At 32.8% G+C, this 17942-nt stretch overlaps 1 protein-coding gene across 1 annotated transcript; it reads left to right on the top strand.

The window, feature by feature from the left end:
• The first annotated feature begins 13308 nt into the window (after positions 1–13308).
• LOC129924261 (uncharacterized) lies at positions 13309–17817 on the top strand. The gene is made up of 3 exons (XM_056018501.1): positions 13309–13611; positions 14124–14260; positions 14585–17817. Exons 1-3 carry the CDS (start codon positions 13482–13484, stop codon positions 14717–14719), a joined length of 402 nt encoding a protein of 133 aa, XP_055874476.1. The 5' UTR covers positions 13309–13481; the 3' UTR covers positions 14720–17817.
• Positions 17818–17942: the final 125 nt, after the last annotated feature.

Here is a 17942-nt window from a genome sequence, read left to right on the forward strand (position 1 = left end):
AATTTTAACTATTTTTAAAGGTATTTACTATCCACCTCTTGTGAAAACATTGGCTACTGTCAAGGCTTACATTGAATCTCTACCACTTTTAGATGAGCCAGAAATGTTTGGGCTCCATGACAATGCAAACATAGCCTTTCAGTTGAATGAAACCAATGCTTTACTTGGTAAGTATATGTTTGTTTTGCTAATGCTAGTATAGAAACATAAACATGCGCAAGTTACTGCTATATTATAATATACACACACTTACACTTGTTTTGTTCTGAAATACTTTAGTTTAGAAAATAATTCATTGTCATATAATCTTTTTTACACTGCTTTATTATGGCTTACAATATTGTAGCCATTGTTACATTTATATGTGTATTTATGTTTATGTATGTTGTGTGTGTGTTTGTTTGTTTTCTTGTAGTCTACCTTGTTCTATTGTTCAGTATGTTCACGGTTTACTCTTAAGTGTGTCAGTTGTGTGTATTCACTGTATATTAGTCTCTGCTGGTTGTTCTCTCCTTGTTTCACGTTAATAAAAATGGAGTGTTAATTTTAAACATCAGTATTGTTAGTGTATTGTGATAATTTAACATGGAGGCAGCTTTCTAAAAGTTCTAAAATGGAAACTGTAAGTAAAACTAACTTTAAACCAAGAATTAACCCTCCACCTCCTTTAAGTGTGAAGAAAGGGTGTGAGAAATGGAAGCTTTTCAAGCAAATGTGGCTGAATTATTGCACTATAGAGAGAATAAACAATATAGATGAAGAGTATGCCAAAGCACTGTTCTTGCACACTATCTGCCCAGAGGCATTGGCAGTATACAACAGTATCACCTTTAAACCAAAGCACAATGTTCAATACATAATATGTGCATTTGATGAGCAATTTGCAATTTTTGCAACCATATGGAAGAGTCATTTATAAGTGACCGAATGGTAGTTGTTGGCATCAGAGACACAAGGACAAAGAAAGAACTCTTACAAGAACATAAACTAACACTCAAGACTTGTATAGAAATCTGCAAGGCAAATGAAGCTGCTGACTTGCAACTAAAGGTACTAGAAACAGGTACATCTGATGCCTCACCACCTCAGGATGAGGCGTTCGCTGTTTTGTCTCGCAAAAATATTCTACAACAGAATGCTGCTCATAAACAGCGCAAATGTAAATTTTGTGGACAAAATCACCCATTTAAAAAGGAACTGTGTCCTGCATGGGGTAAAATATGTAATATCTGTCACAGACCAGTTTTAGAACCTCTGTGACATGAAGTGACACTCAGTCACCTATTGTAATATTCTGTGCGGGCAAGCACGAGGTTATGTGAATAAGTTAAAGGACTCTGAAATAAGGGTCAGTGTTAAGCAGTTAGTGAAGAACTCCAGCAGAGAGTGGACGTACGATTTTCTCTGTCTGTAATGTGTACCTTAATGAATTTGATCTAATGTTAACTTGAGAGATTCCTTCGGACTTATATTGTGAATATTTTATTAATGTGATTACTTATTCTACATGGCATGAGCAGCCAGTATTTATTGGTTTATATTTTATGACGGCTGAAGTCGCCAATATCTTTTGTAATTTATCTTATATATAATAAACTTCATGTCTGCTACCAGTGTGTTTATCAGTAATTCTAAATGTTGTCGTTGGAGACTTCAGTATACTAGTGTTGTTGCGCACTTGCAAATCTAGTGCGTTTAATAAAGTACATCGTTAAGAAGAGCATTATAGCCGTACCAGAAGAGGTACCTACAACATACACGGACACATTCACGTCGTCACGCCTACAACTAAAACTAGGCAGCGACATTTGGTGGCCTGTAAAGGTGTCTTAAAAGACAAGTGAACCTGCACGTTCTCAACGGATCTCAATCGCCTCTATAGTAAACAGCGCAAGACTACACCTGAGACCGGTACTTTTTTCTCAAGATGGCGTCTAACTAAACAAGGACCAAATCCAGCCTGCCCACAAGATCTACAAGGAAATCAAGGTATTTACAAGGCATTGCTGTCCAACCTGTAATAAAGCAAGCTATAAAACATCACTAGATCTATATTTGAACTCGGTGTCAAAACACCACAGAACGCACTTGTCTGATCGCCACTGGCTAGACAAGATTCCAACACACGTTGAAATTCAGGTCATCTCTAACTACTAGATCTAGGTCATCATAAACTAGTCAGACATCAACAACAGTCACGCCATTACATGCAGACCGAGTCATTCAAGTAACCTAAATAGCTTTGCCAAAGCTATTCCACATCTGCATGCTGAGATCCATTCAACTACATCAACCCTGTTCCTAGATCTACCCGTGACCCTGTGTGTAACCAAGAGCAGAAGACAACCCTGTTCCAAAAGCTACCTTTACCTGTGTGAAAGAAAGATCTACACCATTCAAGACATTGTTTGATGACAGATACACCGCTTCATCACTAGTGCTCGCCACTATTCATCATTGGCACACTCGCACCTTGACATGGTCGTACCATTCAGGTCTTGTAGAGAAATAGCTCTCAGCTGAGACATTCTCCTACTTATGGTCAATATTTTTTTTTCAGCATACTGATGGATATCCTAACTTTATGTTATTAATGGGCTACTGAGGAGTTATATATATAGCCTGATATACAAGTACCTTTACAAGTTCTATCTTTACAAGAACTGGATTATATTAATTTGAACTAACAGAAGCCCCTAGTATGTGATTATCTTGGATTACCTATATGTGAGCTTCCTAACCACTGTGGATTATTTTGTGGATTATTATCTTGGAGTACTTGACAGAACTTGTATTAACTGTAAATTTGAGCATGCGAGCCATCTTATGGCATTGAACTGGATTATTTTTCTACTACCACTTTAATGCTCATAGTGACGTGTATTCTTAAATTGGATTACTTATACATGGATTATTATTCTTAAATTGGATTACTTATACATGGATTATTAGCGAACCACCCAAGCTGTATTTGCATTTGACAAGCTACAAGAGAGATGAGGATTAAACTACACTAGTCAACAAGAAAAGAGTCCGTAAGTCATTATTAACAAATTAAATACATGCATATGATTATAAAGTACATGGATTTTGCTTTGATATAGCAGTAATTAAACTTGATTGTTAGTAGAGTTAGTAATTGATAACTCTTGGCATTCTTGGAGCCATATTTTGATTTCATTTTTCTAAGTGTTCTTTTAAGGGTGGCTGGAGAGGGACTATTTTATGATCTATCATAATAATAGGATCTATTAGGGTCTATCCTATTTGTTCTTTAACCTCTATAAGGCCCAATGCGTTTGAGGCTCTCCTTGTTGGTACGGAGGTCATAGAATATAGTGGGAAAATATTTATTTAGCTGTTGAGTCTTGTTTGTATTTTTGTCAGTGTACTTAATCTGTATCTATATTGTTGTTTGTTTAAAAGTCCTGTATCCATATATCTGTATTTCTCTTGTCACATTTCTACTTTTTATTAATTTCTTTAAAAGCAGACTGTGTTGTTCCCTATATTGTTTCTGTGTTTGTCTTTTTACTTATACTGTACATATATTTTTCTTTCTTTTACTAATTTACATTTTTTTTTTACTATTTTACTTTGGCACAACAGCACACATGTATAACATATGTTGATATTTATGACTATTGAATTTGAATAGTTTATAATTGAGTAACTAATAAGTAAATTTTGATCTAGATCGATACATTTGTTTGACAATTCTCATTACATTCTGTCATTACATTATAACCATTGATTGAATTTTTTATTATTGTATAATACACACATGTAAAATAATTGACACACACTGTATTGATAAGGATAACACAGTACATTCTTTTCTCACTTAATTAACTACACAAAGCATTAAACATGTCGTCCTATGACAAAATATTAGAGCTAGTGAAAATCATGGAACTAGAAGGGGATGAGAAAAAGGAATTTATCAAAAAAGAATTAGAAAAGGCTGAAAGGGAAGAAAAGAAACAAATTAGTGATAGGGCTGAAAAGGATAAAGATAGGGAAGAAAGAGCTGCTGAAAGAGCTCATCAGAAAACATTAAAAGAACTAGAAACTAGACAAAAAGAACTAGAACTAGAAGCTGCCAAAACAAATCCCAACATTATAACCCAACAATCTACAACAAAGCCATTCATCTGTAAATTCCATAAATACAATTCAAAAGATGAAACACTTGAAAACTACTTGGTCCAATTTGAGCATATTGCCTCAACTTATAATCTTAACAATGAGGACATGGCCAAACACCTACTAGCAAATTTGTCGGGAGAACCCCTCAACATCATTTCCACTTTAACTGTAGACCAAAAGAAAGACTATGCGGCAGTAAAGACTAGATTACTAGAGCACTTTGGGAAAAATTCAGACTTCTATCGTAAGTTGTTCAGGGACACTAAATTGAAAAAAGATGGGGACTTCAACAGAATAATATTCGACATGAGGACTAATATGATAAAATGGTTAGAGCTAGCAAAATGTGACATCAAGGACCCGACACAAATCCTAGACATGCTACTTATTGACAATGTCCTCAACAACGTGACAGACTTGGTATTTACTTTCCTTAAAGAAAAAAAGATCAAGACAGAGACTGAACTGATAACGAATCTAAATTTATTTAAAGACAGTCACCCTGGACACACGATTGACAAAAGAGACCTACACCAACTTGTAGCCACAGCAACAACATTCAACAACAACAACAATGATAAATACAAATGGTCTAACACCAAGACTTGTTTCAATTGTGGGAGGAGAGGTCATGTGAAAAACCAATGCAAAGCTCCTAGAAACTACAGTAACAATTACAGATACAGAAGCCACACTAATTTCTACAACCCAAACAGCTACAAGCACAACAATAATTACAATAATAGACCATATAGACTACACCAGAGTGCAAGTCCCAATGAAAGAAGAAATTTTACAAACAGTTACCAACACAATAACTATAATAGAAACAACAGACAATCTAGAAGGGACCAATTTAACTACCACACAAACAACCACCCAAACAACTACAATAGCGGAAATAGAAACAATAGAAACAACAATGGCAATAACACCAACACCCATAGAGAGGAAAATGTAGCCTATATGCAATCAAATAAGTCCAAAATAAAAGTCTTTCCATCCTATGTCAATTCTAAAGAAGTAGGATCAATTCGTGACAGTGGAGCCACGGCAATAATAGTTAAAGCCTCTTTAGTTGAACCAGGACAGTATCTAGAAGATACAGTAAAAGTGACCTATGCAAACATACACAAATTTGATATTTGCAAGACCGCTAAAGTCCTAATAGAATCACCCTGGATTACAGGAGAACTAGAAGCCATAGTCATGGACACCCCAGCACTAGATCTAATAATAGGCGATGTAGAAGGTGTAAAAGATCCAACACTAGAAGAAGTTATGCAATGGGCGGAAGATAGACAAAAGTATTCCCTATTCAAGCATGAGGCATTATTAGTTGAAACCAGATCACACAAAAAAATAACACCAGAAATAGAATGCCCCACTGTATTACTGAATGAAATAGGCAATGAAATAGGCATAACTAGGGAGGAACTAATAGCTATGCAGAAAAATGACACCACAATACAAGACCTCTTTAGCAAAGATTATAACAAGATAAATTTAAATAACCACCATATAGAAATTAACAACTTAGCCATTAGATATAACAGGAAAGAAAACTGTACTAGACTTCAAATACTGATCCCTAAAACTTTAAGAGCTAAAATATTAAATTTGGCACATGATGACCCCACAGCAGGACACTTAGGAAAAAAAAAAGTATATGCTTAGATAGCCAACAAATTCTTCTGGCCAAAGATGGGAAAGGACATTAAGAACTATGTAAACAGTTGCACAGAATGTGCCAAACAAAAAACAGTGACTAGAGCCCCATTAGAAAAATCAGATAAATCTCACTATTTTTGGGACAAAATTGCCATGGACATAATGGGACCCCTAACTACCAGCAGTAAAGGGAATAAATATATTCTGGGTATCATTGACATGTCCACTAGATGGGCAGAGGCATTTCCTCTAAAAGATATAAAGGCTATTGACATATGTAATTGTTTAAAAACACTTTTTCTTAAATTTGGATTCCCTAATAAGTTACTGTCAGACAATGCATCAAACTTTAAGTCCCACCTTAACCAAGCATTTGCAGAAATGACTAACATCCGCCTAGTCCATAGCACTATCTACTCATCACAGGGAAATGGAGTCATAGAGAAATGGAACAGAACTGTAAAACAGATGATATATAAGCTAGAAAGAGACTCAATGAGTACCTGGGACCAGACTCTTAGCTATGCTATATTTGCCTACAACACTAGCATCCGTGAAACCACCAAATTCAGCCCCTATGAGCTTGTATTTAACAGAAAACCTAAAGGACCGTTAGAGTTATGGGCCGACAACATGTTAGACTTAGAGAACATAGAACAGTAACTTCCTTGGATAATTCAGACCAAACAACAGCTTAGACAAGGAATAAAACTAGCAGAGATAAACATGGACAAAAATCTAGAAAGGCATAGGAAAATAAAAAACAGAAATAGAAAACTAAGAACACTAAAAGTAGGTGACCAAGTTTTTGTTAAGATAGAAAACAAACACTGTAAAGATAAGAATGAGGGACCATTTAAAGTTATAGAGAGAATTAATAACAAAGTGTACATCATTGATAAAGATGGTAGAGAATGCAAACTCAATATTGATAAACTTGTTAAATTGGATAAGAGACAAATAACTGACACAGATATAATTGAACTTGATGTAGAAACCAAACACAACATACAAGAACATATAGCAAGCACCATAAACACCACACACAACAGTAGTCCAAATATTGAAAATGATATGTTACAGAATTTGACAGTTAAATACAGTGATGTAATTACACAAAAGCTAGGATGTACCAATCTGATAGAACACACAATAAAACTCAACAAAGCACTACCAACTAAGACAAAAGCCTTTAGTATCCCCAAAGCATATGAGGACCTAGTTAGAACAGAAATGACCAACTTAATCAAAGATGGGAAGATAGAGAGATCAGAAACATGTAAATATGCATCACCCATGGTCATTGTAAAAAAGAAAGACAGTGGAGTAAGAATCTGCTGTGACTTTAGAGAAACAAATAAATGCACAGTCATAGACCCAGAACCCCTACCAGACACTGACAGCATAATTACAACTTTAAGTAAGTCATCCCTATTCACAACAATGGACTTAAACAGAGGCTTTTGGCAGATTAAAATGGACTCTGACTCTAAGGAATATACAGCATTCTAATGCACTATGCCAGGCCTAGAAGGTATCTATGTCTGGAATGTCATGCCATTCGGCTTAATAAATAGTACAGCCACATTTCAGAAATGCATGTCAAAATTATTAGAAGGCATAAATAATGTATTGTCTTATGTAGATGACATTTGTGTTTTCACCAACTCACAACAGGAACACATTCATGTACTAGAGCAAATATTCTCAAGACTAAGAACACACAACATGACATTATCCCCCAAGAAAATAAACCTAGCCAAGCCTGAAATCCAATTCTTAGGATATTGCATTACCAATGACAAAATTACACCCACTGAAACAAACCTAACAAAGATTAAAAACATAAAAGAACCTAGGACTAAGAAAGACATGAGATCATTATTAGGACTTAGCAACTTTTATAGAAAGTTCATTCCAAATTATGCACAGATAATTGAACCCCTTGTTGAATTTACTAAAAAGAAACATGGAAACACAATTTGTATGGATGAAAAAAGTAGACTAGCATTAAGCAACTTAAAAGATAAATTTAATGAGAAACTAGAATTAGCCAGTATTGACCCAACATCAACACTATCACTATACACTGATGCCTCCAACACTGGTATTGGGGCATGCTTACTACAGCAAAGGGAGTCATTTTTTAAGCCAATAGTACACATCAGTAGAACACTGTCTGAAACAGAAAGAAAATACTCAGTGATTGAAAAAGAATTATTAGCCATTGTATGGTCAGTTGTAAAACTCAAGAATTACTTGTTAGGAAGATTTCTTAGCATTAAGTGTGATCATAAACCATTACTGGCACTAAAAAGAAAAGATCTAAAAAATGACAGGATAAACAGATGGACACTCATTCTCTCAGACTAAAAATTCGATTTACAAAGCATTCCAGGACATGAAAATGTAATAGCTGACTTTTTATCCAGATACATAATACATGAAAATGAAGCAGGTGAAAATAATGACATTAAACACATCAGCCAGGACATTCTGATAGAGTAAATAAGCAGTACAAATCACTTAGAAACAAGTAGTAACCCTTTTTTCATAACAACTCACAGATGTAAATATTGTCTAAAAATTTTTTACACACCTGAATACTACAATGAATGTTTATAAACATGGAAATTTGTTTACTATTGTACTTCAATACTACACTCAGACTATTTATAGTAGTCTTATGCAAAGTCAACCTTGAACTGGATTGACATGTCTCTGAATTTTTTTTTTATTTTTTTTTTTTTGATGATGGCAAAACTTAGAATAATATTTTGACACAGCACATTACAGTTGTAAATAAACATTAATTTTTTTCAGTAATCATTTTGAGTAAATTTACTCAGTGTGTCAAATGATACACATTGATAATGTTGTGCATCTACAATTATAGTATGACATTGGATGTGAAATAACTTATATATTAACTTATATATTTTTCCTTTTTATATTGATTAGCATGTGATTGCATGTACAAATTTTTTTTCAGTACAAATGTATGCATAAAGATGTTAACACTTGATGGAGGTACTTTTCATTACAATTAGTGTGACATTTCAGTGATTTTGCTCTCAGTGAATTAAGTATATAAATGATTATACATTTTGGACTCAGTAATTTATATGATGTTATACATAATTACTAAGATTATATAAGATGATATGAGAAATTGAAGTGAACTTACAGCACACAGCACTTCAGGGAATAAGGTACTAAACTCATATATATATTTGTACAGTGATATTGATGTAAAATATACTTGTCAAAGATTTTTGGACAAAAATCTTTTTTGGAGTGTGGGGCGTATGTCACAGACCAGTTTTAGAACCTCTGTGACATGAAGTGACACTCAGTCACCTATTGTAATATTCCGTGCGGGCAAGCACGAGGTTATGTGAATAAGTTAAAGGACTCTGAAATAAGGGTCAATGTTAAGCAGTTAGTGAAGAACTCCAGCAGAGAGTGGACGTACGATTTTCTCTGTCTGTAATGTGTACCTTAATGAATTTGATCTAATGTTAACTTGAGAGATTCCTTCGGACTTATATATGTGAATATTTTATTAATGTGATTACTTATTCTACATGGCATGAGCAGCCAGTATTTATTGGTTTATATTTTATGACGGCTGAAGTCGCCAATATCTTTTGTAATTTATCTTATATATAATAAACTTCATGTCTGCTACCAGTGTGTTTATCAGTAATTCTAAATGTTGTCGTTGGAGACTTCAGTATACTAGTGTTGTTGCGCACTTGCAAATCTAGTGCGTTTAATAAAGTACATCGTTAAGAAGAGCATTATAGCCGTACCAGAAGAGGTACCTACAACATACACGGACACATTCACGTCGTCACGCCTACAACTAAAACTAGGCAGCGACAATACCTGTAAACAAAAAAATTGTTTTGGCATTCAATGCAACCAAAAGAAACTGCAATGTGTACAGGAGGACAGTGATGATTGTTATTCATTATCTTCTAGTGATGAGGCTGTGCTTGCTGTACAAAGTGGACCAAACAATAAGATCATAAAAGCTGAAATGATCATAGCTGGTGAGATTGTGTGTCAGATTGACTCGAGTGCCAGCGTTAATGTTATCCCTAAGAAGCTTATTAAATCTGCACAAATATGTCCCACTCAAAGCAAGCTACGTGTGTATGACAGTAGCACACTCATACCTATTGGAAAGGTACAACTCATAGTACAAAATCCAAAGACCAACAAGAGATATCGTGTTGATTTCGTGGTTGTGAAAGATGACTTAACTCCCCTGTTAGGGAAGAAAACGTCAGAAAAAATGGGACTAATTACAATAAACTATCATACTTTTGAAAGTGTTGATAAGCCTCTACCAAGGTTATCGACAAAAATAGTTGAACAGTTCTCTGATGTATTAGATGATCAGCAGGGTGAAGGGTTAGGGTTACCTGGTGTTGTACACTTAGAAGTGAATCCTGTCATAACACCAGTTACATGTCCATCTGGTCGTGTACCTTTAGCTATGCAGGCTAAAGTAAAGTCTGAGTTAGAACTGCTAACAGAAAAAGGAATCATTGTGCCTGTTGATAAACTTACTGACTGGGTCAGTCGAATGTGATTGCAACTAAAAAATCTGGGAAACTCCGTATCTGTTTAGATCCTTGTCCTCTCAGCAAGGCACTTAAAAGAGAACGTTTTCCCCTTCCAGTAATGGAAGACTTGCTTCCTAGAATATCTGAAATCCTTTTCATATGTTATACTTTTATGCAAACAAGGTTTACTATATAGTAACTAAAGAATTTTATATTTACTGATTTTTAAATTCATATTAGTTAAAAGATTTATTGGATATTTGTACATCAAATTCATGTCAAATGTATAGATCATCTTTTTATGAACAATTATAAATACAAAAAACAGAATAGTTTCACCAACTTACACTAGAGTCCAACTAAAATTCTTATCAATTTACACTAACATCAAACATATTTTGCTTTTGATCTTACTAGAAAAGTTTTTATGAATATTTACATCTTACAAATATCCATGTTAAGCTTTACATGTTCATTAAAGACTTACTTTGCTAAGTTATTGGTTTTCCTTGTTGATTAGGAACTCGTTCTTTGCTGTAATGGCACTAGGGAAGAAGAGCACTTTTAAAAAATTCATATGGGGAAATGTGACTTTCTGTGTATTTTATTAGATTGTGTTTTGTTTTTGATCTGACAACGCTCATAAATATAATTGCTCTATAATTTAAAAAAACAACAACAAAGACTCACCTATTTTAACTAAGTGCAGTGATAAAGAAATGGTTTTAAGTCTTTAACCTTAGTCACTGTCTCATATCAAGAAACTTGTCATTAGTTTTTTTCAAAGAATCTTGTAAGAATTTACTTAGGTGTTATATTACTCTTTAAATTACAGGTCTTATGGTGTTGTCTTATGGGAATTGTTGACAGAAGAAGTACCCTACAAAGATGTGGATTCTTCTGCTATCATCTGGGGAGTGGGAAGCAATATCCATCACCTTCCTGTTCCTGGCACTTGCCCAGAGGGCTTTAAATTGCTGATGAGGCAGTGCTGGTAAAGTATTTTTATTTGCTTATGATTTAAAGAACAGTTTCTTTTAAGATAACAAGCTAGAGATTAGAATGTTATGCAGTCTTAGGGGAGATCCTTTTTCCAGAAGCATGCTTTTTTTTTTTTTTGGGTGGGGGGCTATATATGCTTGCAATCTAGCAATTCACAATAGCAAATACATTTTTAACAGCCATCCTATCAACAATTTATCCTGCCATTATAATTTTATAATTGAGATTTTAACATTTCTAGTTTTCCCATTTTTTTTTTGTTTCATTTTGTCAGATTAAATAAAAACAAACAAACATTGTCTTTCACATTTAAAAAATTTCAATACATAAAGATTAGAGGCTTAGGAAGCTCTAGAAATCACATTTTAGGATCAAGTTCTAGGATCATATTTCAGATCAAGCAGGTGCTTTGTAAACAAAATTCAGATTGAGTCAATTCTCAGATTTAAAATTCTAATCAAGCCCACTTAGTTAGTTAGCCAAGGGGTTTATGCCATAGAGCCACACATCCCACAATTTAGTATTAAGACATGTACATTAAAGGATGCAACTTAGGATGAAACTCATTCATTAGTCACAAACATTATCCAAATATAAATCCCTAGTGCATCATGTCCTTCTTTCTTTTTGAAATTAATATAGATCATTGAGAAGGGATATAATGAGTAGATAGCATTGTATAAAAAAATGTACAAGATTTAAATTCATTTATTGATTAAAATGAAAGGATATGTGAAGTGTAATCACTTTTTTTTAATAAAATAATTTGCACACCAAACCAATGAGTAATACCAGAGAATGTAATTGTACTTTTTTTTTGGTCTACAAATTAATATAATTTTGTTTCTCTTTAGGTTTTTAAAATACCACCAGGTCAGACTGTACCAAAAATGACACTAGGACAGAAGTTCCAACATGGTGAAGATACAAATCTTTTTTGTAAACCTACTGATGTAGCTGTTCTTATGTCTGGAGAGTTTTTTGTATCTGATGGGTAATACTAGGCTTTGCAATTAATTGTAATTATATATTGTGTCAGCAAATATTGCTTTAAATAAATGAGTCCATTGATACTGATTAGGCATTAAAAATATATATTTTAAATTTGAATTTTGAATTATGTAAAAATAATCAAATCTTGATTGTTTTATTACAAGCCTACTTTTTGTAAAACAGGTACTGTAATAGCAGAGTTCTGAAATTTGCCAAAGATGGAACTTTTTTGATGTCCTTTGGGAAAAGGAATGTTCAGTTTGGTGCAGGTAACTTCCTAAATATATATCTGATTCTTAGTTTGATGTGCATGATTTTCAAGTCATGTTTCATGATAACAATTTAAAACTATAAAACCAGATACCATATGAATTGTATTCAATAGCCACATTTTGTGGTATGCCCTTCGAACTCATCAGGATTGTTTTGAGTTTGAACACTGCCATCCCCTGTCATCCTGCAGGAGGTTTGGGTTAGAACATAGTTGTGTTTAGTTCTGAAGGAACATCCAGAACTTAAAAAAAAAATTAAGCAAAATAAAGATTTTAAGCTAAATAAATTAGGTTACATAAATGTGCTTACCTTGGTTGGTTTTTCCCCTTATCAGCATTTTATAAAGTTCAAACTATGTTTCTACTGGTACATAGCTAATAGAAGATGAGACTTCATTATTTTGTAAACAAAGAAAAATGTGACAATATCACCATTAATATTTTATTGTAGATTTTGGTCAGTAGTTTGCTGCATTATCAAACAGCTCATTTTTTGTTCTATAGGAGGTTTACTGTATGCTGTGAATGGTCCTGCTTTTGATGGCCCCATTGATACAACTGTCCTGGGTTTCACATCAGACATAAATACTGGAGATTTGTTGGAAATGTGAAATGTACCAGATGTAAAGTTCTATTTCATGTGACAACAAAACTCAGCTTAGTTTAACTACAAATAGCTAATCTCTCTCATTGTAACATAATTTATCAAAGTTATGTTTTATTTATTTATTCTTATTCAACTTTTACAAAGTAAAAATGTTTTGAATGTATTGACCTCGTGGGAAACTACATTAAAATCTCCACAATCTTTCAGAACATGCGAAACCCACATTATGTAGCAGCAGATCCAGTAACACATAGCATCTATGTAGGGGAATTGGACCCTGAAAGTGTTTGGAAGTTTAGCAGACCTGTTACAGTACAGTCAAGTTCACAGCATAACAAAGGTAAATAAGGAAGATTGCTTTCACATTCACCTGGTAATGAATGTTGATGTGAATGTTCATTTGTAAAGTCTGTTATTAGTTTATAATTGGCTGTTAAAACGTTTGCATCAGTATTAATCTAAATATGTACTTGTGATCTGTACTACTCTCTGAATGAAACGTCCTGGACTCTTTTATTGTCTATAATTTTATCACTTTCCTTAGAGACATGTAAAAGCAAATTGAATCCGATTAGAAGTGCAAGCGATGATTGTAATACAGAAAGAAAATCTTTTCAATAATTGAATTTATCATATTGAGTGGTCATTGTGAACTACTAGCTTACTCTTTATTAGAGCAAAGAAAATGGTAGAAGTAAAATAACTTAGACTTTGCTTCAGCTCAACTGAAGTTTACAAATAGCTGTGTAGATTTTTCAAGAAATTTCCTAGTTTCATAAGGTGAAAAGTAATTTGTGTAGACATCTTAGGAAAAGCTACAATGCCTTAACTTTATTCAATTTTATGCCACAGTTGAGGAAAGTACTCAGAGCCAGTTACTGTCAGCAATCCATTGGACCAGAGTGAAACCAATACCACAGAGTTGTCTGAGGCTATCAAAGATAGCAGTGATGTCTCTCCCTCTGTCATCAATTGGCATCTTACTTGTGGTACCAGTCATCTTGTTGCTACTTCTAGTCAGGGCACATCAGTCTGATGTTATAAATTTTTTTTTAGTTTTAGTTTTTAGCTAGATTGAATGAAATTTAAAACATTTTTTATATTATTAAATTACAGAATTTTTAATCCTTTCCTCTAGTTTAATGATCAATACTATAAAATGAAATAAAAATTATTGGGCGGTTTATAATATATTCAGGTCATTTAAAAACCTTTACAACATAACAGGCATTTAGTTTTTTAAATTCTTTTTGTTAAAATTTGGATGTTTTCTACAATTTAATATTTGTTCTTTCTTTTTTTTTTTTCATTAGGAAAATTTAAATGTTATGGACATGGAAAGAAGGGAAAGGTTTTTAACCTTAAAGGCTTTACTTGGAATTCTCATAAAGGCTTTGATAGACTTAGTACTGAGGAAAGTGATCATGAGGTTGACCCAGATGATTTAGATGATAAAGACTATTTGACACCTCCCAAGACGAATAAAGCATAGCCTCAAGTTCAAGGCTGACTAAATTATGTAAATTAATCTTTTTTTTTTCTTTGTTATTAGTTGGTCATATCATAATATTCTGCCATTACAGTCAGGGTTTAAACTTGTTTACATGTTGAATCTGATACCAACTAAATCTCATAAACACATAATTAACCATAGACCCACCTCATGTAAAAAAAAATGTTTTGTAAAATGTTTTACATATTTCGGATGTTCTTTCAGAGTTGAAGATAGTTTACTTCCTAGTCCAAATCTCCCGCAGGACGACGGGGGATGGGAGCGGGCTGGGTTTGACCCCGGGACCATCGATAAATCCAAACGACAGTCCAGCGTGCAAACCGCACGACCAGGCAGCCATATTACATGTTATTAGTTGTAAGTTGTATTACAATAACTAAGTGATTTTGAGCTCATAAAATTTCAAAATAAAATTATAAAATGTTTTTGTCATTCTAAAAAAGAAAAAAAGATTACTATGTTGGATTTTTTTTGGATAGCAAAGGCTATTTGACCTTTTTATTTCAATATGTGATATCAAAATTTTTAATTCATTAATTTGTTTAATATTTGTCGAAAGTTTGCTTTTGAATAAAATATTTATCAGCATTATTATCATTTAATAAGTATATTTTGTTTTTAAATTTTATGAATGATTTGATGTTATAATGCCAGGTCATTTACAAAGCACATGCCTGCCAACTTTCTTTTTGCAATGATTCTCAAAACTTAATTAGCTACCAAATGATTGTTTGCTCACTTGGTTGTGATGATTCAACATTCCTGTTATGTTCCACCATTTCCTTCTTCAATTCTAAAGCTGGCTTTATTTCATCTAGTGAACGTACCATTAGTGTTAGTGACCCTGGCAAACTAGCCATTTTATGCACAATTTTAAAATGTTCATATGGATAATATGGTTAGTTTTTTTTATAGCATTTTTGACTACATGGAGTTCCAGACAACTTTCCATGTTGCTGGTCCCTTTCTCATGTCATTATTAAATCTTATTTAAAAAACAAAACAAAAATTTTTAGATGGTAACATTGTCCAAATTGTTACCAGTTTTATGTAATGTGTTTGAAAACTATGACTTCCTTAGATTGACTACTAGACTCTCATTCATGTATTGCATTTTTTTATTTTAAAATCTTGTTAAGGCTTGTTTAAAATCTCTCGACACTCAACTTTTTATGCCATATTACAATGTTTATTTGTTAATTCAATTGTTTAGTCAAAAGTTTGTTTTCCAAAGTGTTACTATTTGGTGCAATCAAAATATTTAGTGGCATTTTACATACAAACACTGGTAGTTGAAATCAGTAGCACATTTTAGCTAATTTCTGATGAATCAAAATAAAAATGTCATGATATAAAAATAATTTTAAATTTAAAAACCTAAATGAAAAAAATTGTATTTTTTGTAAATATAGTTACAGTTATATTGAATAGAATTATTTATGTTAGCAACTTTTGAATGCATCACATAATTTTAATTTGACACAGAAACTGAAAATCATTTCAATTAAAGATTGTTGACGGTTGTTTCACCTCAGATGAATTGATTACATTTTAAGAGGTTATCAGATATTTATATTTATGACATACAATCTTTTGGCTATGTTATGAGTTGTTTTTGTTTTTATTTTCTACATGTTCAGGGTATAAAGTTCTAGTGCATACATAGGTAGATTTCAATCCACATTTTTTTTAGTTCTTACTTTATATACATGTACTAAGAACTAATATGAAATTATAACTTAATCATTTTTTGTGTGATTTTTATGTATTTGAACCAATTTTTATTTTAAATTAGCACAAGTTAAATCTGTTGATCAGAATTTTTTTCCTTGGTAATAGTTATATTTATACTCAAACCCATTTGATGTTACTTCTGCAAAGATTTATAGACACTCAGAGGAAATGATATTAGCATGGTAGACACAGTTAAACTTTTAAGGCAGAGTTTTGGAATTAAAACTAAAATTTTAAAATAAATAAAAAACATTGATAAACAAGCTGTTTACTGCTAGTTTAGTGCATCAATCCATTGTCTGCTTTTGATTTAGTCTTTGGTTCTTGATTTCTATGCTGCACTGTGTCAATAACTTTACTTTTTTAAAGCAGTTCTATTAATCTCTTTCAAATACTATTTGCTTATACTAATCAGAATGTAAGATTTAATGGGTTTGATATTTGCTTCAACTGGTGATGGTCCCCCTAAAGTATTGTATTAGTACTTCAAAACTTACTTATGTACAGATTCATTAATTAATTATATTTTTTAGGCTGTTGAAGGTTTATCAATTGATTTTTTTTTTCTGGTGGAGACATTTAACCATTTTGTTTTTGCCACAAAAAAAAAATTTAACTTGTCTGTTGAGAAAAATGAAATCAAAAGTGAATGATCACCTAGTCTTTGAAAGTTCAAAATATTTGTACTACTTTATTGATGTCATGTACTCACATAATATTTGTGTGTTAGTGTTTGTCTTAACATGTTGATGTTGTTTTGTGATATCTATATCAACATTGTCTCTTGTTGGTGGGGTATGCAAGACATTGGTTCTATGCTGTTGGTAAAAATTTCTCATCCTTCATTGACTTCCATTGTACTCCACCTTGCACTTAGAGTGTTTTATGGAGTGCTAGAAATCTAAAAAGTATCCCAGTTATAATAGAAGTTTATAGATTTTTAAAACTTACCACATTTAGAGCATTTCATTTTTACTTTGCTCTTTTTTTTATTGTGTATGTTCTTAATTGTAATTACATCTGACAGTGCTACATAATGTTTTATTTAATGACTGAGCATAATGCTTAATTTGATTTTAATGTGGCTAAGATTCAAGAAACATGTTTATAAGTTCATTGCTAAAAACACCTGGTGCAGAGTCAATGACTTTCAAAATAGGGATGTCATTTGTTTCTCAAATGTTAGTAGCATAGAAAACATAGACTGTGTGGTCTATTTATCTTAATGTGTGTTTGATGTATTGTAAGTGATCATATGTAACAGTTATGGGTATAGAGAATAAAATACAAAATATTTAACTCATTATGTTGTTTCATTTTTCTTAAATAGATGATCAGACTTGAATTAATCCACCATTATGAAACTGCCAATCATACCTGCTTAAGCACAATTTAAGTTCCCTCAGACTGACTTTATTAAAGCT

Source organism: Biomphalaria glabrata, chromosome 1 (genome assembly GCF_947242115.1).
Source record: "Biomphalaria glabrata chromosome 1, xgBioGlab47.1, whole genome shotgun sequence".
Taxonomy (NCBI): Eukaryota; Metazoa; Mollusca; class Gastropoda; family Planorbidae; genus Biomphalaria; species Biomphalaria glabrata.